The sequence below is a fragment of the Rhamphochromis longiceps genome, linkage group LG10 (assembly GCF_057381845.1).
Source record: "Rhamphochromis longiceps isolate RC_006_pf linkage group LG10, R_longiceps_female_GT1.1, whole genome shotgun sequence".
Taxonomy (NCBI): domain Eukaryota; kingdom Metazoa; phylum Chordata; class Actinopteri; order Cichliformes; family Cichlidae; genus Rhamphochromis; species Rhamphochromis longiceps.
Genome location: NC_140566.1, coordinates 11477714 through 11497404, shown reverse-complemented (window position 1 = coordinate 11497404; position 19691 = coordinate 11477714). Strand labels below are relative to the sequence as shown.

Below are 19691 nucleotides of genomic sequence, written 5' to 3'. Positions count from 1 at the left end.
ACAGAGAGGCATTTTTTAAAAAAATGTATTGACAGCAATGTTGAATATTATTACACAGGAAAAAAACAACTACACGTAAAATAATCACACTGTGAGGCCTCTGCCTTTGTAAATGGAGGGACAGTAACTGCATGTAAAACCTGAAGACAGTCAGATTAACAGTATTTCGTCTCTATCTGCCATTCTGCAATCTATCTCATGTAAACAATAACAAAAGGCACACACCTTTGACGTTGCGTGACGAACTCTGTATTCCTCGTCCACACATAAAAGCAAAAAAGGAGTTTTAAAAAATCTCCGTTTTCGGTGACGAAACAGCTGCGTTTTCAAAAATACCCCTGTAGGTGTGGACGTAGCGTAAAAGAGTTAGTAGTTTATTTTATTACTACCTGCAGATTACTTGTATTTGCTTAATTGTTTACTAAATGTTTGAGGTGTGAAATAAACCGCAATGGAGCAGAATATGGGTGTGTGTGGTTGGAGGATGTGTAAGTGCGTGTGTGTGTGTGTGTGCACGCGGGGGGGGGGGGGGGGGGGGGGGGGGCATTTTTCATGTAAAATAAAGGGGGGCCCAGCAAAAAAAGTTTGGGAACCACTGGATTAAGGTGACCCAAAAATGTCACATTTATTAAAAAATGTCAGATTTATTAATTCTTGGTTATACTATCTTTCACAATGGAGGATTATCCATGGCCATTGGCTAGCAACTTGAGGTTGACAAGTCTTCAGGAATGAGAAAAAATTTCACACACTGCTGGTCCAAGATGGAAGTGGTGAAAATGCTAATCCAGCATCTAAGATTTGATGTATCCTCCCCATTATTTCTGTGTACGCTTTTCTTGCTTTAGTTCTAAAGGAGTTATTAAAAGCTGCTTATGGTACACTTCAGCTCTTCTTCAGTGTCTTCAGATTTATGATTAGCAAGAGATAACTCATCAGTTAAATCACAGGGTGACTTGCAACTTTCCTTTCTACCATGTTTTGTGCCGTCTGGAGATTGTAACTGTTTCAGAAACCTGCTTCTTTCCCTTCAGTCATTCAGACTGCAGCCTTATCTGTATGTGCAAACAACAACTGCTCCTCCACAAGTTCCAGCCTTTGTTTCATGGACACTTCTGTGAAAATTACAGAAAGGATATGGAGTATTTAATGGATGGCACTCAAGCTAGCTGTCAGACACAGTAGCAACAAAATTGCAGTAATTTACAAGCTGAAAAGAGAAGTCAGCGTAAAAGTGCTTTAAACCTGCCATTCTTTTTAATGGGTAGACAGGGACAACTCAGCTGGTTGCAGAAACACTTCTGATTGTATGGGAGTCTATAGGGAAACAGCCCTCATCTTCATTAATCATCAGAGTTCAGTCAACACAGTGGCTTATGTCATGGTGGCTATTTCCATGTCTTATATACAGTCTATGAAGCCAGCAAGAAATAAAAGATATGTTAAGTTCACGAATTTCTGTTATGAGATTTCTTTACAGGTTGCTTTATCATTAGATGTGCTTTCCAACAAAGCTGCAAAGCACCTTGCGAATCCAGAAAGTCACCCATTGGCATTCTCGTCTGCTGCTTCATCCACATACTCATTGTAATCATGTCTGCCCCGCAGAGACCATTAGTAGCCATGGCAATGTCAACACACATAGAACTTGGATAATTCACTGGTCTAATTTCTGCACCACTTCTAGAGAGTGTGCTCTGTGGCATAGTTATTAGTACAGCCCTTCATCAACGTCATAACCCAAACCAATTATTTGATCTATCATTGTGTACCAGGCAAAAGTGACATTAGTCATAAAAAAATGTTGGCAGCAATATTCTACAAAGATCACTAAAAAGAAGCCAAAGGAAGTTGAAGAGAGAAGAACTGGTTTGGTCATAGTATCCATGGTGATGTATGAATCTGAATAAATGAACTGATGAAATACTTTGTCACATATTGGCAGAAAATATTGTTGCCATAGTGAAGCACATTCCTCAAGCACAAAGAAGGCTTTTTCAAATAGTGCATATTTTGAATCAAATTGCTTGAAAGTTGAACCCCCGGTGCTCTTTCCTGCACTCATTCTGATGATCCTGGCGAGGGAAGCTACAGATTTTTTGCCATTTCCTCGGGGTTATCTGTTCAGTGCTGTCAGTATGAAAACAACTGCTGTTGGGTGCAGGCATCCGCACAGCTGACCCCTGCAGCAGCAGTGTGCTGCCTCCCACACTCAGATGTTAAGTCTTCCAAGCCCCCGCACTGAGCATGCTCAGACAAACCAGCTCCTGGATCTCTACAGGAGTTTAGCTTAGCAGTCATCTGCGCATGGAACGATGCGAAGTGACAAGAACAGTGGGAAGCCATGGAGCTGAGATAAGAAGCAGAGCCAAAAGCTAGACCGGCATACAAAAATACACACAGACCCACGATGGCAAATGGAGTATACATAGAAAAATTTATTTATTTATTTATTTTTTGCTCTGTCAACGCACAAGTCCGTCAGAAACCAGACAGAAACATAAAGAAAGACGATCTTGTGTAAGCTGCTACAGTAAGAAAAGAATGTTGATATAGCGTAAGAAAACACAACTTTATTAATAACATGCCTTTATCCCATTTTCAGTACTTCTAAACCTAGAAGCAAAACCTGTAAAGTTGTACAGTTATTCCGGCTCTCCCACAGAGCTGCAAATCTGTGCACTTCCTCTGCTGCAGCTGACACTTATGTAGGTAGAACAGAAGTGCTGACTCCACAAAGAAAGCCTGTACTGCATCAGAGAGGAAGGCACAGCACAAACACGTGTTACAACCTTTTCAGTGCAAACGCAAAATAGCTCCAGATTAGGCTCCAGACGCAGAGTGCGGTTGTTATCGGAAGCGTATAGCGTAGAGTAGTTCTTTCACTTTTATGTGTTAATTCTAAAACAATTGTAAAACCTCCGTCAACTCCCAGTGCAGCCTGCGGAAGAAATTTGTTTAATTATCCATGGCAGCTGCTGTCCTGTTTGGGTCTACTGGGGACAATTAGGACGTGCGACTTAACAAACACCAGCCAACAGCCTCCAATCACATGCAAAGGCAGTATTAGCAAGCGTATGCAGACTTTCATGATGGCACTGAAACCAGAAAAGGAATCTTATTTTAAGTTATTTTTTTCTTCACCTCACCACCCACCTTCTCCTCCTACTCCGTTGCATAATGCATGAGGATATTTAAATGCTCTTATCACAATCCCAAGACAATAAACAGATAGATACCAAATAAATGAACAAATGGCAGCGACTGGGCACAGACTATGTGAAAATTAGAGAACGCTTTTGAATTTTTAGACTCACATAAAAACAAAACAAAACAAAAAACTGTATTTATGAGCTGATATCATTTCTATTAGTTCTCTTTTCTTATCTTTGACCTAAGGAGAGTCAATTCGGATCTTAATTAAATAATAATAATCATAATAATAAAAAAACTCACTTTGTCTCTTTCTAATCCCAAAGCTGCACATTGGGTACATTCCAGAAGGGTTCTGATCTTAATGACTCGAGTGGTCTCTAATGAATCCTAAAGACCTGCTAAACTCTGCCTCTGACTGCTGTTCCTCGTCCAATGCATTATGCTGTCAGAGCGCTCTTTTTAATATGTTGATATTAGTTATTGCAGAGATATAACCACAATCAGCAGACTGTACCTTGATTTACTGTTATTTTAATAATCCATAATTGTTGATTTCTGCATGTTTGCTTTGTGCCACATGGAGAAAGACTAAGGCCTTGAAAAGCAAATACGCTTCAGATGTTAAACAAGTCATCAGAGAGAAAGCTGGCTAACACTGCCACCTGCTGGAAATATATGGTTTGTTCACTGACATTTTCACTGATATATGGGCATCTAGAAGAAAACACAAACAAACAAACAAAAAAAAACCCAGTTGATCTTGGTGAATCATCTCTGAAAACTATTCCCATGCCTGCTCAGCCACTCAGGGTGAAGCTATGAAATATACTCCTATGAAAAGAATTAATCCACTATATAGGATTATTTTGGCCCAACTAATCCTATAGTGGATTAATTAGAGACTGATCCTTTGGCAATGTAATGTAATATCAGGTCATTCAGAAGCTTGTGTTGTGTCATTTTTGACACATGGTTCCACCTCTGTAAATGATGGGTTCAAAAAACTACATCTTGCTTTGTTTTTTTTTGAATTTGGCTAAATTCAAGTTTGTGTAGCTCCAAATCACAATAGCAGTCACCTCAAGGCGCTTTATTCTGTAAGGTAAATGCCCTACAGTATTACAGAGAATAAATTCCCAACAATAAGATCATCCCCTGTGAGCAAGCAGTAGGGAAAAACTCACTTTCAACAGGAAGAAATCTAAAACTAAAACTAACAGTTAACTCAAGTTTCCACTTCAAGCCAGAATCACAGCATATTAAATTGTTTACTTTAGTTATAGACTTTTGTTTTGAAAGATCATTACCAAAAAAATAACTGCAATTAACAACAACTCAATCTTATTAAAGAATTTCATAGTTTCATATGATGGTTTTTGCATAGTTTCAGACAAATGAGATTTAACATTTTGTGCCAAAGTGAAACTGACATGACACACATTTTTTTCTTTCTTTTCTTTTCTTTTCTTTTCTTTTCTTTTCTTTTCTTTTCTTTCTTTTTTTTTTTTTTTTACTGTGTGCCCTTAACCCAGCGGTTCATCTTAAACACTGGTAAAAGAGAATTTTATTTACAAAGATAACTGATGCTGAAATGGCAATCCTCAACAGCAGACCTGCTGTTACGCGTATGTGATGTGACATGTATGTGCGGTGTTACATAAACGTGGACAAATAACCGTTCGCACAGAGACACACTCCAAAGCTATAATAATCCAGCTATTGACAGTTAGATAAAAGTGCTGCTCTTTGGACATTTAATTTTATTTATCCTCGGCCCTAGAGGTGTAATGCTGGAACTGACGATACACAGGTAAACAGAGATAAAGGACTGCACATCTGAGACTATAAAAGGTTTCAAATGTATCAGGCCTTAAATAAATAGTGAGGCAAGTAAAAATTTTGGATTAGAGCACTTCTGAGCCAACGATGCGTTTTCATAAAGGCCATGATGACGCATCGGCTTTTTCATCAGCTTAATCACAATGAAAAATTACAATTTGGTCCCATCATGTATGCCGATGACTACAGAAAGCACTCTTGTATCTTGATTGTCTTTCTGACCTTTATATTCAGTCTGGTTTAGTTAATCTGCAGTACAGACAACCCAGACTAAGTTAGATTTGTATATCCTGTTAAAGAATGGAACCTGTTGTTTGCATAAGTTATTTGTACTTACTTATAATATGTATTTTTTAAGCAATGCAATATACATTATACATACAGATACATATCAGAGCTTAAAAAATAAGGATCAGTTCATTAATTTTCTGATGAATGATGTTTTCAGCTATCATTTTTTTCCCAATTAAACACACAAAGCAAACAAATATTGATTATAATCAACATTCACAAGAGCATATCTCTCACTTCACTCACTTCAGATTTTGAAAAGACAAAGAGAAAGCTGCACATTCTGCAGTTGCAGTAATAAATAAACAGTTTAATATAATGCATAGAAACAGATGTAATGTCCAGGAAAGAAAGCCCATTTATTAAATGTTCATGACTCTCTGTTTATGTTTCTCCTGCAGGAAGAACATTTGTCCTTCTGAAATGCCAATGAAACCTCCCACAGCACCTACGTGCAGGAAGCTGTACATGCAACACTCACTCTGAGCTGTGCTTGGTGCAGTAAGGTCCAGCTTGCCTTGTTAATGAGTTTTGTTGAATTAAGTTCCCACTGACAATCTTCTTCATACATTCAAAGACACAAATAAAACCATGTTAGAGCATTATTCAGTATATAGCACACTGTCTGTAAAATATTCACAACATTCATGCCACAGTTTACTTTTGAGTAATGTTTGATTTGGTAGAGTTAGGAGGTAATTAATAAAAATACTTTTATGGAATAAAAATAACAAATATAACATGAAATGAGAATGCTTCATAAATACACTGAATGCATTAATCTCTTGCTGTGCTAATTTCATTATAAATTAAAAATGTAAGCAGAAATCATACATTTTGCTTAGATTTACGTAGATTTGATTTTTACAGTAGTCTATATCACCACTGTGCATAAGTTTCACTTCTGTCTATAATGGCAGATAAGTGATCTCATCTGTTGATGTATTTATAATACATAAAGGCAGCATAGCTATAATGATGTAGCTCATGTCCATTAAGATAAAAGAAAAGAGCTGGTCGTTATCATAGCTTAACTCATATTTTTCTTTAAAAAGTATATCTTGTTCAACTGCAGTTAATCTGTAAAAGTGTCCAGGAAGTCCTTCTGTTTGTCCTATTTGGGTTCATACACATATTGCACATATCAAATGAACTTGCTGGTCACTTATTTACTTTGAATAGCAGGGCTGGAGGGTTTAAAAATAAACAATTTGCAAACTTTTAACTACACATGTCTCCATGCAGCTTTCTGGGAAGCTTACTGAGTCATCTATTTATTCGACTCAGATCAACTTCGCTACACTGAAGACAGCAGTTAAAAACATGCAGTTCAAACTTCTGTCTTAGTCCAACACTATTATAACCAAAGAAAAATGTGCAACTTAAAATAAACATGTAAAGATTTATGTTATTTTCCAATAACAGTGTTATTAATCATTAATAAAACTTTTATATAACATTTATTGTACTGTGCCTGGGATTGCATAAACTTTGGCACTATCTATCATCTAGAAATGAGTGACAGTGTAAACCATTGGGTAATCTTTTACTTTGAGTGAGTAATAGTAAGCAATATTTTGCTGGAACTCTAGATTCTATTGGGGAGACAACATCCATAGCATTTCATCTTGGCTCATCAGGAATACTATTTCCCATTTGTAGCGTGAGGGTCTTCTCCTCTGTGTCTTTTTCTTGTATGTCTATCTGTCCCTCACACTGTTGAGAAAGTCTTTTTCCATTGGTAAAGGTCAATCGCTTATTTACCGATACACCGTTAAGGTGCAGTTTTCTCCGATATAGTCTTTTGCAGTGAAGCAGCTCTCTGTAGGCTCTGTGGAAATCCCTGTTAAAGGCTGGATAAAGTATTGGATTAAGGGTAGAGTTAAAATAACCCAACCACAGGACTACGGAGTGAAGTGTATTAGGCGGGTTTGTCTTTTCCTTCATTCCAATCCAGGTGAAGTAGGTGAAGTAAGGGAACCAACAGATGACAAAAGCCCCAAGTACTGCAGCCAGGGTCACTGTAGCTTTGTGCTCTCGGGCTATTACTGCAGTTGCTGTACGTGCAAATGATGGCAGGGTAGCACGAATTCGCCTAGCCTGAAAAGATTGGTTAAGAGAAGGACAGAGAGCCAGGGGACAAAGATAATGAGATCTTGGGACTTAACCAAGTCACTGATTTGATAGTCAAGGATTTACAATTACAAGACAATATGAATTTAAATAAATCCCATTTAAATGTCCACTGAAAAAACAAAAAAATATCTTTATTCATATATGTATTTCTATAGCAGTTGGCCAGACATCTTCAAAAAGAAATGTAAGCCTTGAAGTAATGACCTTTGACAAAATCATAATAAACACTGACCTGTTCTCGTGCCATCCTGAATATGCAAAGATACATTCCACACATAACCATCAGAGGCAGGTAAAATGAGCCAAAGGCATAAAGAAGAACATAGTTGTTATTCCATCCAAACTGACAGTAGTAGCCCTCTTTTTCATCATCCCCCATGCCCCAGGCTAAGTTTTGAACCCTGTAGTCCGCTGTGTTCCACCCCAAGTGGATAGGCAGAACGGACACAGCTAGTGACATAGCCCAGATGGTGATGATAGCCAATGTCACCCTTAGAGGTGTAACTCTCCGGGAGTGGCTAAGGGGTGCTGAAATAGCAAGGTATCGGTCCACACTGATTGCTAGGAGGGTCAGGATGGAGGCCGTGCACAGCATGACGTCTAATGAAATGTAGATGTTGCACAGGGCTTCTCCAAATGGCCATTCCCCGCTGCGCAGCTCCACAGTGGCGGACAAGGGAAGCACCAGTAGGCCAAGGAGGAGATCTGTCACTGCCAGCGAAACCACGAAGCAGTTAGCAATTCTCCATAGTCGACGGCTCATTCCTACAGCCAAACACACTAGCACGTTACCACCAATGGTTAGAATGATGAAAAACACCAGGATGAGCCAGCGCAGTGCTGTGGCGATCATGATGCACTCCTTCTCTGGCACTGGAACAGTGCTACTGCCAGTACCTCAGTAGTAAATATTGAAAATGCCTCATCTGCTTATCTCCAAAGTTTCTCAGCTGTTGTCAGGTCCCTCAGACTGTCTTTTCCATGGTATCTATGTGCATAGAAGCAGTCTGGTTTAAAGGTTTATCTCTGTATGGAAAGCCCTTCATAGTCTTCTCTTGTTTCACATTGCCACAGCCTCTGAAGTAAACATGACCCTGATGAAAAACAAAAACAATGGGGTTACTTAAAAAGCTATAAAAAGGAAACATGTTTATCCCTCTGTCATTTAATGAAAAAGTCCAAGTCCAACGCTGTTAAAGGTCAATATACCACAGATGGTCACTGAGAAAATGACAAATAAGCAAACTATGCACAGGGCTGCATACAAATCCTGACATTAGGTGTGTATATGTAGATATAAAATAGTGTCACTTCAATTTGTTTTTTAAGTAATAAGGTTTCCATAAAAATATAAATAATTCAATATAAGACAGTGGGCTACAATACTGACAGGCGATCATATGCTACACACTGAATGCAGCATGAGCTCTGGACCTTTTCTGCATGTCTTTCTCTGCGTGCTCTTCCTACTTTCTTGTCTCATCTTCATTCCTCCACTATCCAATAAAAAATAAATCTTCATAAAAGATTTGGTTTTTGATTTTTTATGCTACTAATGCAGTTCTAAGACCAAATGTTCTCAGTTGAAATCAGAAATGAGAAAATTGATCTCTACTCTGACTTTGGATTTGACCTCCCAGGGAATCTGTAACACTGCTAAGTAAAGTTACATATTTTTTCAACACATATTAAAGCATTCCACAATAACATTTTCCATTTTCTTTCACAAAATCATGTTGAATTTACCGTGACTCATAGAACTTAGACCAGAGAAATGTATACAACCCTTGCATTGTGCCTTATATTGTTAAATAAACAAATACATCCAGTTGAGGAGTCCTCTATAGACAGAAATGCACCCAAGTAATGACACCCACACTGACATTTCCCCATGTTACACTATCCATAACTGCCTGATCTGCTGTAAAATATACAACAAATAGAAATAAAAAAACTGTCCCTAGATGCAAATTTTTACTAGCTAAACTATATTATGCACAACCATCAGCGTAATGCATAACAAGATATTAAAACAGTCATAAAAGACAATAGTATAAGTCTAATGGTATAAGAAGACATAAACATTAAAGCTCTTTAAGCATGGGAGGACTTTTAAAAGACAAAAAAATCCCGACTTACATCAAATTTTACAGTATGAAAATATAAAAACCCTAAATGAACAGACTCGCGCTGTTTTTCTTTGGTGTGTTTGACAGCTGCCCTGCCTTGAGCCAGTGCTGATGGATGCAACTCATAGTTTAATAATAAGCAACATAAACCAATTTCCTGTAAGAGTTAATTTAATTTGATCACATCTGTATAATGTATGTTGTCATGCTTCATGTGTTGTCCATGCATCATTTTTTAAATTCATTCAAAATAGAAATTAGACACATGAAAATAGCTACAATCATAGACTGTTTCATCGCTAGTGTTTTTGTTTTTTTTGTTTTTTGGCCTTAGACAAACATCAGAGACACATGCAATATTTAGTGAGCATGGTTTAAACAGAACGTAAGATACCAGAGCCTCAACTTTATGACATGTTTACCAAGACAAACTGTTCATTCATGTTTAGATTACAGTTGTGGTAATTTTGTTTTGTGGCACCGATCCAGATCCTCTTCAGGGGTTTCACAACAGAATGTAATTCATGCTGCGACAGCAAACATGCAAAAATAATAAGAACAGATATCGCGTTATGGTGTTTATATTGGGGTGGAGGAAATTATGGCTGTGTTCCAACAATAATAGAATGATAAGTAATGATAACAGAATAATTATTGTTCTTTTGACAACCGTGTTCAAAGATCCTATTTTTGGAAGAGAGGATATGTGATTAATTTAGTCACGAGGTTTTGTCTCAGGAACATGCTAGGTACACAGACTAATCAGGTGTAAATGTAGGTAGAGCTAATTAAGTTTTTCAATTATTTTTTTTAATTATATTTTCAGGAAGAAAGTTATTATTTCTAGATACAGCCATAGCCTATTATAGCCTATAGTGAATGGCATCTCTAAAACATTGTAGATCAAAATTTTGACAGTCGGCATTTTTCAGAAAGGTTCATTAGGTACACACTTCTAAATGAAACCAAATCGCTCAAATCAAATTAAATTAGCCAAATAGAATTTTTCACAGTAAACATCAAAGTTTGGTGTAAAATAAATCACAGTTTTTAAAAATTAATTAATTAGATTCTAATTTAACAATTTTTAAACATTTTTTAATCATTATAACGTATGTATAGTTGACTGTTTTTTGTCATTTCACTTTAATTTTCTGCAAATTATCTAAAAAGCATAATCCCTATTGAATAAAATAGATTCATGTAATTTAATTAATTAATTAAAGAAAGTCAGATCCATATTTCTGGCTTCACAGGCAACAGTTGTGAACAATACTCTTCAAAATGCTTTTTTAAAAAAAAAATCCCTACACATACTGTTCTGCTAACAGTGTTCCTTCTAAAAAAAAAGCACACAAAATGCCAACACCCCTCACCTAAATGTTCCTCCATATGATGATGTGCATAATGGATATTCCGTGATTTGATTTTCTTTTAAATTTACCAGTGTAAATGTGATAAGTCTCAGCATTTGCAGACTTTGGAGATCTCATAATGATGGAGCAAAATTCTAAATTAAATTTTTTTCTTCCACAAATACTGTTCAAGCATAACATAACATAAGAAGAGTGTACAGGAAATGAGTGTCTCCTTTCCTTTTACAGTAAATACCTGAAAGTTAGGTAAGGTGCAGTTTATCAAAAATGACAGTTTTCTTAAGATGTAAGGTGGTTTATTCTTCGCACAATTACAAACAAATTAGGCAGTACTTAAAAATATTTATGCAGTACTTAAAATTACTTACGGTATAATTTGTATCTCCTTTCCTCCAAAATTTGGGCGCTATTATTTAATCACGAATCAAATTGACTTACAATGTAATTATTTCTTCTTTCCTGTAAAGTATGTGAAGTTAAGAACTACCTATAATAATATAATAATATAATTGTATCATAATCAACTCATAACTAGGCCATTATTTCAAATCATGACATTACCATTTGTCTTCTCATGCTTCAAGTTAATGAATTTAAAGCAGCCTTTGTTTCACCTGTACTTGGCCATTCAGAGGATCGAAGCTTTTAATGTTTTTGATCATCTCGATGGATTTCCCTCGGGGATAAAAACGTGTTGTTTCCATGGGGACTATGTTTGTTCAGCACAGACAGAGGTTTAGTAATCTGGCTACCGTCATTTACAGCCATAATAACCAGGCTTTACTGAGTATAGGCCATAAAAAGTCAGGGAGGATTTAATAGGAAAGAAATTCAAATAAAAATCACTGATGTTTGTCTCCATTTTTTTGCACTTTTGTTGACTTACAAACGCACAGAGAGAACCGGTGAAATGCAACATTTTATCTGCAAACAAATAAAATAAAAATAAATAAATAAAAATTTCAAACAATTTTTTATTTGTCAAACTTTCACTTAGCAAGAGGTTAATAAAAGGAAGAAAAGCCTAAAGATTAAAAAAATAAGCTTGCCAAGTAATACTTACAATAGTTCCCTGCAATGTGAATAGTTGGATATAATCTGTGGTCACCATGTTTCAGTAGGACACGTGCGTGTGTTTATAACAAACGGATGTGCGGATTGATGTCAGGCTAACACTCTGTGCATGACTACAAACTACATGCCACAAGTAATGCTGCCTCTTTTAGCTCATCATACTACATTGCTTACTAACAGTTACCACATGAAAATTCTTTCTTCAATTCTGCACTCCAGACTATCTCATGAACATCCAGACTGGCCAACAGCCTGTATCCACAGGCTGTGAGGCTCCTGAACTCTCTGCCCCCCTCTCACGGACAATAACCATATCCAACTTCTTAATAGCAATGAACTGGTCTGCATTGGTGCATCATATCTTTATTCTCTTCCCCCTCCTGCCCCCCCCCCCCTCTTTCTTAAATAGATAACTATCATATCTGATATCATATCTCACAGTACAATAATATTGAATGGGTTGCATTGTTGTATTTTGTCATGTTTCTCAGGTCTTTGTCTGAATTTCTACGAACATTATTATTGCTAAGGATTGTCTTATTGCATTGGAGTCACACTGGGTTAAATATGTACACTTGGGTTTTAAGGGGTATTTATTATTTTCTTCTTTTTTTTTGGGTTGTATGGAAGCCCCAAACGCAATTTCATTGTTCTTGACAATGACAATAAATAAATAAATAAATACTAAATACTGAAAATAATGAAATGGTAATATGTTTCTGTTCAGCAGCAATCGTGCACACAGTGGTCAGAGAACCTGAATTGATCATGGAACTAACGAAGGTACCAAAAATCAACAATGAGAGGGAGTAAGATCTTGGCTGGAATGGCAGAAGAATGTAGCGAGTAGGGGGAGGGACCATTATAGTTCAATAATTTAACAACTGAAAAAAGAAACCACGAAGAGCAGTCTGGTAAATCATTTGGGAATTTGTCAAAGTGAAATCCTAGAAGAGGTTATATAATTTTTTCCCAGTGGCACTGGGTTCTTGCCTTGTCTTCTGAAACTCTGCTTTTTGCTTTTTTACTACTTGTTTACAACTTGTTTAGAGTAAACTGATTTCATTAGGGACACGGCTCATGTCTTTTCAGAGACACAGACTTAATTTCATGTGGCTCATTCGGAACAACTCCTACATGTTTACTGCAATATCAGCAAGCCCTACTGTCATTTACCCAAATCTGAATCTGAAGTATGAAGTCAGCAAAATCAGAAAATAGAACCCATTAACTTGATAATCCACATTTAAAACTCACATGTGACATGCAAAAGCATGCCTGCCCACAGCTTATCTCTGTGTTGCCCTATACATATACTGCCAGCTGCCTACATGCCAGCTAATATCCTCTGAATAGGAATAAAAATCAAATAAATCAAATCCCTACATCCGTTTGGTATAAACACACACACACACGTGTCCTACAGAAACATCAAGTTTATCTTTTTGCGAGAGCCTTCATCTCAGCACTGTCTCATTTCAGATAAGATCACAACAACAACCACAAAAGAGAAATGTTTATTGCCTCACCTCACGTGGTTTGTCGTAAACACCTGTCAGATCCAACACTTCTTCCTTGAACATAGATGTACTGATTCCTCAGACCTGGCTGTGTAAACGTATCCCTCTCTCTCTCTTGCTCTCGCTCTCTCTCTCGCGCGCTCTGTCTCTCCCTACTGCCTGCTCTGTTTTAGTAGATGTTATCAGCACATGCACTTCTTGCAGTTCTGTGACATCGTTTCATTTGCTCCCTTTAAAGTTTATTTCAGCCCACATCTTCAGAAGAGTTGAATGCTTATCCCACAACTTCAGCCTGTATCATTCTTTCTTATACAAGACAGAGTTAGTAGGTAATATAATTAGTGGGGAAAAGTGAGCCGCTATTTATTTAATTATAAACAATATGTCTTTAATTATATAACTGTATTTGTTATCATTTACAATGTTGCAGTGCAGACCACTAGTAGTCATTATATGACACTCAGTCGATCATATAGCAGTAAGTGCATCACCTGCTTAGAAAGTCTATTCTTTTCTCAGCATTTAGAAAGGATCCTTTGAGCAGCATATAATTTAAACAAAAAACCTGCAGCACAGGAAATAAGCATATTGTTTTTTTAGTGACCTACACAGCTCAGGGATGATTATCAAGATCCGCACCCTGCACACGTGTGATGCTTTTCATAGAATCAGTATTATACATTCATGTTGGTAAACTGATATGGCAACTTGCTGATGTTTAGCACATGATCCTTGCTATCTGTCACATTTTGACTTGTTTGCATGGTAATATTGATTTATTAATGCAGAGCAAAATTTAAAGTGCAGTTTGCTAACAGGATTTTTTTTAATTCTAGGGAATTAAACATGCAATTAAACAAGCTGACTGCACTCCACGAGTGCAGTCAGCTTCTTCAGCCAGTAGGCGTGAACCATGTCGGGGCCTGGTGCCAACTCTTCATACTGGAGACCCTTTCTTGGATGTCTGCCACTGTGATGGTTACTGGACCCTGTTCAGGGAGGTTGCTGTGGCCTCCCCTATGCTCTTCCAGTATTGCTCCGTCTCCAGCCTTGGTGGTGCTGTTTTCATATTGTTCCCCTGCCACTGAGAGTACACCATGGCTGGTTCTGTGGAGAACAGCTGGTTTATTCTCCTGCCTTCAATCTCTCTAGTGTACCTCTTTAAGTGGCTGGCCAAGGCTGCCTCAGGTATGGACAGCTTGCTGTACTTCTTAGGCACCTTCTTTGTCGCACCTTTCTGCAGCTCCAATAGTTGGCTAACCTCTCTCCGTGCTACCTTGATCTTAGCCTCTAGTCTCCTTCTCCATGGTTCAACTTATAGCCCAGCATCTCACTGATCACTGCCGCCGTATTGTAGATCAGCTTGTTAGAGTTGGTAATGATGACTGTAGGTATCGTCCGCAGTGCTGCATTAACATCATCTAGCAGACCTTCTGAGGGTACTTCACATAGTCTTGATAACCAGCTACGGGTGATCCAAGTTTTAAGCTTGGCCATGATCCTATCTTTCAGTTCCTCTCGCACTCAATGATCCTGCTTCTATCGCACTTGGGGCTTGGTACCCAGTCTCAGGCGCGGGTGATGATATCTCTCCCCTGACCTGGCATCCTGGCTCCCCCTTGCCGTAGCATTTGTGTTGTACCTCGTCAATAGCTGTGAGAGCAGTCCCTTCTTTCGAATGTTGGAACACTGAGCTGCTAGTTGTTTCGCCGTCATTGTGGATGTTGGGTGTCGAAGATTCCATAGGTCTCTCATCCTATTCATGTAACCCCTTCCGCCAGGGTTACATGCGTAGTAGCATTCCAACAACGCCCTATTTTCATCTCTTGCCCACCGATGCCTTCTTGTTCCAGTAGCCCACTTCTCATTAGGGTGCTCTGGTTCCTCAACACCTGACGCGGACCTTGTTGATCCGGGCGATGGCGCCGGCATGCCTTCATATTTATCTGTCTCGCTCATGTCTGCGGTAGGCTTGCTTAGCATGGGGGGTCTAGCCCTGGGAACCTTACTGGATACAGACCCTCCGCTCCAAAGGCATGTAGTCTTACAACTACGCTATCCAGCTATCTATCTATCTATCTATCTATCTATCTATCTATCTATCTATCTATCTATCTATACACACACATATATATGTATATAAAACAAAAAGTTCAATTTCACTCTCAGTCATTGTCACTTAACAGGCATTTTATTTATGGTCTGTGTCTTATATATTCAATAACAATGTCTCTTCTCAGCAGCAAGTCCCGACTTAAAAAAAAATTCTCAGACTGTTTGTTGGTATTTTAGCTTCAAACCTTCTAGTGTGACATGCACTGTCTCTCTTGAATCCCTAAACTAATATTCAGGCTCTATAATGACTAGTGATCCATTATAAAACTGTACCTCCATTGCAATAAGACTCTAAAAATAAATGGTCATTTAACAAAATAAGTTAATGGTTTCTTTCAAACGAGGTTCCTGAGTTGACAGTACGTGCTCAAATCACCATACTTGCCCACGAAGGAAAACAAGTTAACAATTAAAGCAAGTCTGAATAATCCTTCAGGCTCAAGGTATAAACAATAACACATGTAACTTAAGAGTTATGATACCTAACTGTACTGCAAACTCTAGATGATATAGGAGGCTTCATTTTTTCAAAGATGTCTGTCCTGGGATCCCTGTCACATGTATAGTAGTGCCCATATTTGGATGTGTACACATGCGAGATTATCTCGCATGTGTACATATCCAAAATAAAATCAGAAATCCTGCTAAAAATGTAAATATAATTCAGTTCAGTTCACTCTAAGATAGAGATATATATACTAAAAAAACAAAAAAAAAATTTCCTTTGCAGTAAAATCTGGGTACATACAGTGGCTTGCAAAAGTATTCGGCCCCCTTGAACTTTTCCACATTTTGTCACATTACAGAACAAAAATCATACATGATTCCGAACATTTTGTACAAATAAATAACTGCAAAATGGGGTGTGCGTAATTATTCAGTCCCCTGAGTCAATACTTTGTAGAACCACCTTTTGCTGCAATTACAGCTGCCAGTCCTTTAGGGTGTGTCTCTACCAGTGTTGGGACTAACGCGTTATTAAGTAACGCGTTACAGTAACTACGTTATTATTGTGGCAACGAGCACGGTATAACTAGTTATTATGCCAAAACCGGGAACGCGTTACTCGTTACTGGGATTTAGATAGGCTCGTTATTCGTTACTTCGTGTGGTGGCTATCGTGGAGCTTCCACAGATTCAATAACATTAGCAAGTGGTGGAAGCCAGCACGTGGATGAAGGAAAAGGGAGGCAAGAGGGGAGACCCGAAGCGGCCGCTGGTCCGAGTGTCAGGTGAACTGAACTTCAGGTAAGAAGTTATAACCTGCAGTCCATCTGGGTCAGATATGAACCAAGTTTAGTTGGAGTTTATTTTCGTTATGCTGACTTTTTCGTACTGCGTGCTAGCTAGCATGGTCATGATATCGGTGTGGTTATCTGGTGAGAGGGAAACATGAAGATGAAACCAGGAGATGTCCTTACTGAATCATCAGAGCTGAACAGGTGATGGAGAAACAGGTTTACCTTTTAGTTAACATGAATGAGTTGAAGGGAAGTTATGAACTGTTTCTGAGAGACAAATAACCCCAGGATCCTTTTCTATGTAGCTGACAGCTGGTAACTGTGCAGGGGCGGGTCTAGCAAAGTGTTGCCCGGGTCCATGTAGGGCATTAAAAGGGGGGCACAAGGAAATACTTTCTTATTCTCATTTAAAATGTCTCACTTTTTAAAAAAAAATTATCTGAGTCTTGCAACAAACAATTGATAGATTGATACATATATACCATCAGAACAGTGTACATCACTGTCACAACAGTGTTTATTTTCATTCAAAGGCTTTATGGTTTTTCCTATAATGGTGGTCAAAATGCCCGGGACGATTTTTTTGTCCCAGTCCAGCTCTGTATGCAGCTCATCTGCAGTCTGGTGTTACCTACATCTTCCTATTCAGAAGGCAGAATTTCTGAGTTCTGAGTACAATCGAAAGCACCACGACTGCAGTTTTTGTGTTGGATGTAAAAAGCAGGCTAGGATAGAATCAGGCGTGGGATTTCTCTCGTGGAAATGTGCACATTATTTTTTCCTTTCTATTGGTAGGTGGCACAGTGCACTTGTGGCAAGTAAGCAAGCTAGAAGACTGGCACTCTGGCTGGGTATCCAGTTACGGAAGCAACACATTAACAAGAGCATTCTGAGTAAAACCAAAGTTACTTTCCCTAGTAACTAGTTACTCTGAAAGTAACGAGTAACTTGAAGTAACTGAGTTACTTTTGATAGAAGTAACTAGTAATGTAACTAAGTTACTAATTTAAAGTAACTTACCCAACACTGGTCTCTACCAGCTTTGTACATCTAGAGACTGAAATCTTTGCCCATTCTTCTTTGCAAAACAGCTCCAGCACAGTCAGATTAGATGGACAGTGTTTGTGAACAGCAGTTTTCAGATCTTGCCACAGATTCTTGATTGGATTTAGATCTGGACTTTGACTGGGCCAGTCTAACACATGGATATGTTTTGTTTTAAACTATTCCATTGTTGCCCTGGCTTTATGTTTAGGGTCGTTGTCCTGCTGGAAGGTGAACCTCCGCCCCAGTCTCAAGTCTTTTGCAGACTCCAAGAGGTTTTCTTCCAAGATTGCCCTGTATTTGGCTCCATCCATCTTCCCATCAACTCTGACCAGCTTCCCTGTCCCTGCTGAAGAGAAGCACCCTCAGAGCATGATGCTGCCACCACCATATTTGACAGTGGGGATGGTGTGTTCAGAGTGATGTGCAGTGCTAGTTTTCCGCCACACATAGCATTTTGCATTTTGGCCAAAAAGTTCCATTTTGGTCTCATCTGACCAGAGGACCTTCTTCCACATGTTTGCTGTGTCCCCCACATGGCTTGTGGCAAACTGCAAACGGGACTTCTTATGGTTTTCTGTTAACAGTGGCTTTCTTCTTGCCACTCTTCCATAAAGGCCGACTTTGTGCAGTGCACGACTAATAGTTGTCCTATGGACAGATTCCCCCACCTGAGCTGTAGATCTCTGCAGCTCGTCCAGAGTCACCATGGGCCTCTTGGCTGCATTTCTGATCAGCGCTCTCCTTGTCCGGCCTGTGAGGTGGACGACCTTGTCTTGGTAGGTTTACAGTTGTGCCATACTCCTTCCATTTCTGAATGATCGCTTGAACAGTGCTCCGTGGGATGTTCAAGGCCTGGGAAATCTTTTTGTAGCCTAAGCCTGCTTTAAATTTCTCATTAACTTTACCCCTGACCTGTCTGGTGTGTTCTTTGGACTTCATGGTGTTGTTGCTCCCAATATTCTCTTAGACAACCTCTGAGCCGTCACAGAGCAGCTGTATTTGTACTGACATTAGATTACACACAGGTGCACTCTATTTAGTCATTAGCACTCACCAGGCAATGTCTATGGGCAACTGACTGCACTCAGACCAAAGGGGGCTGAATAATTACGCACACCCCACTTTGCAGTTATTTATTTGTACAAAATGTTCGGAATCATGTATGATTTTTGTTCCACTTCTCAAGTGTACACCAATTTATTCATGTTTGTGGCTGTAATGTGACAAAATGTGGAAAAGTTCAAGGGGGCGAATACTTTTGCAAGCCACTGTTTCTTCAAATCCTCTAGTCAGTTTAGTAACTCTTTTCTCCCACCTGCTGGGCATGAGTGGGTACTGTAGAAGGGGCTTCAACTCCTGCACTATCAGAAATGGATAGAGACAGAAAGCAATTCCCTAATACAATTGTGCATAATGTCCAGAACTGTACTTTATGGATCTATGTAAACATGTAGTTATTCTGTTATAATTATTATGTTTGTCCTATTCTATAGATATAGATTTGCTTTACTGTATACAGTATGTTCTTAGTTGATGATATTTAGTTTGCTGTCATAGAGAACAGTGAATTTTCACATTTGGAAACACAGCGAAGAACCTTTTAAAATATGATCTTAATTGCTACTCAGATGTTTTAAAGTTTTACATAAATCAATAAATTATATTATGGATATATCGATATATGCAGCTAACTCTGTTTCAGCTTCTACCTGTTGTAACTATATTCTGAAGGAATATAAAATGTACATAAAAAACATGTAATTGTTT

At 38.4% G+C, this 19691-nt stretch overlaps 1 protein-coding gene across 1 annotated transcript; it reads right to left on the bottom strand.

The window, feature by feature from the left end:
• Nucleotides 1-6909: 6909 nt before the first annotated feature.
• On the bottom strand, nucleotides 6910-8275 carry hrh2b (histamine receptor H2b). The gene is made up of 2 exons (XM_085419554.1): nucleotides 7655-8275; nucleotides 6910-7386 (listed from the first exon to the last, which is right to left on the bottom strand). The coding sequence occupies exons 1-2, from the start codon at nucleotides 8273-8275 to the stop codon at nucleotides 6910-6912; spliced, it is 1098 nt and encodes a 365-aa protein (XP_085275680.1).
• Nucleotides 8276-19691: the final 11416 nt, after the last annotated feature.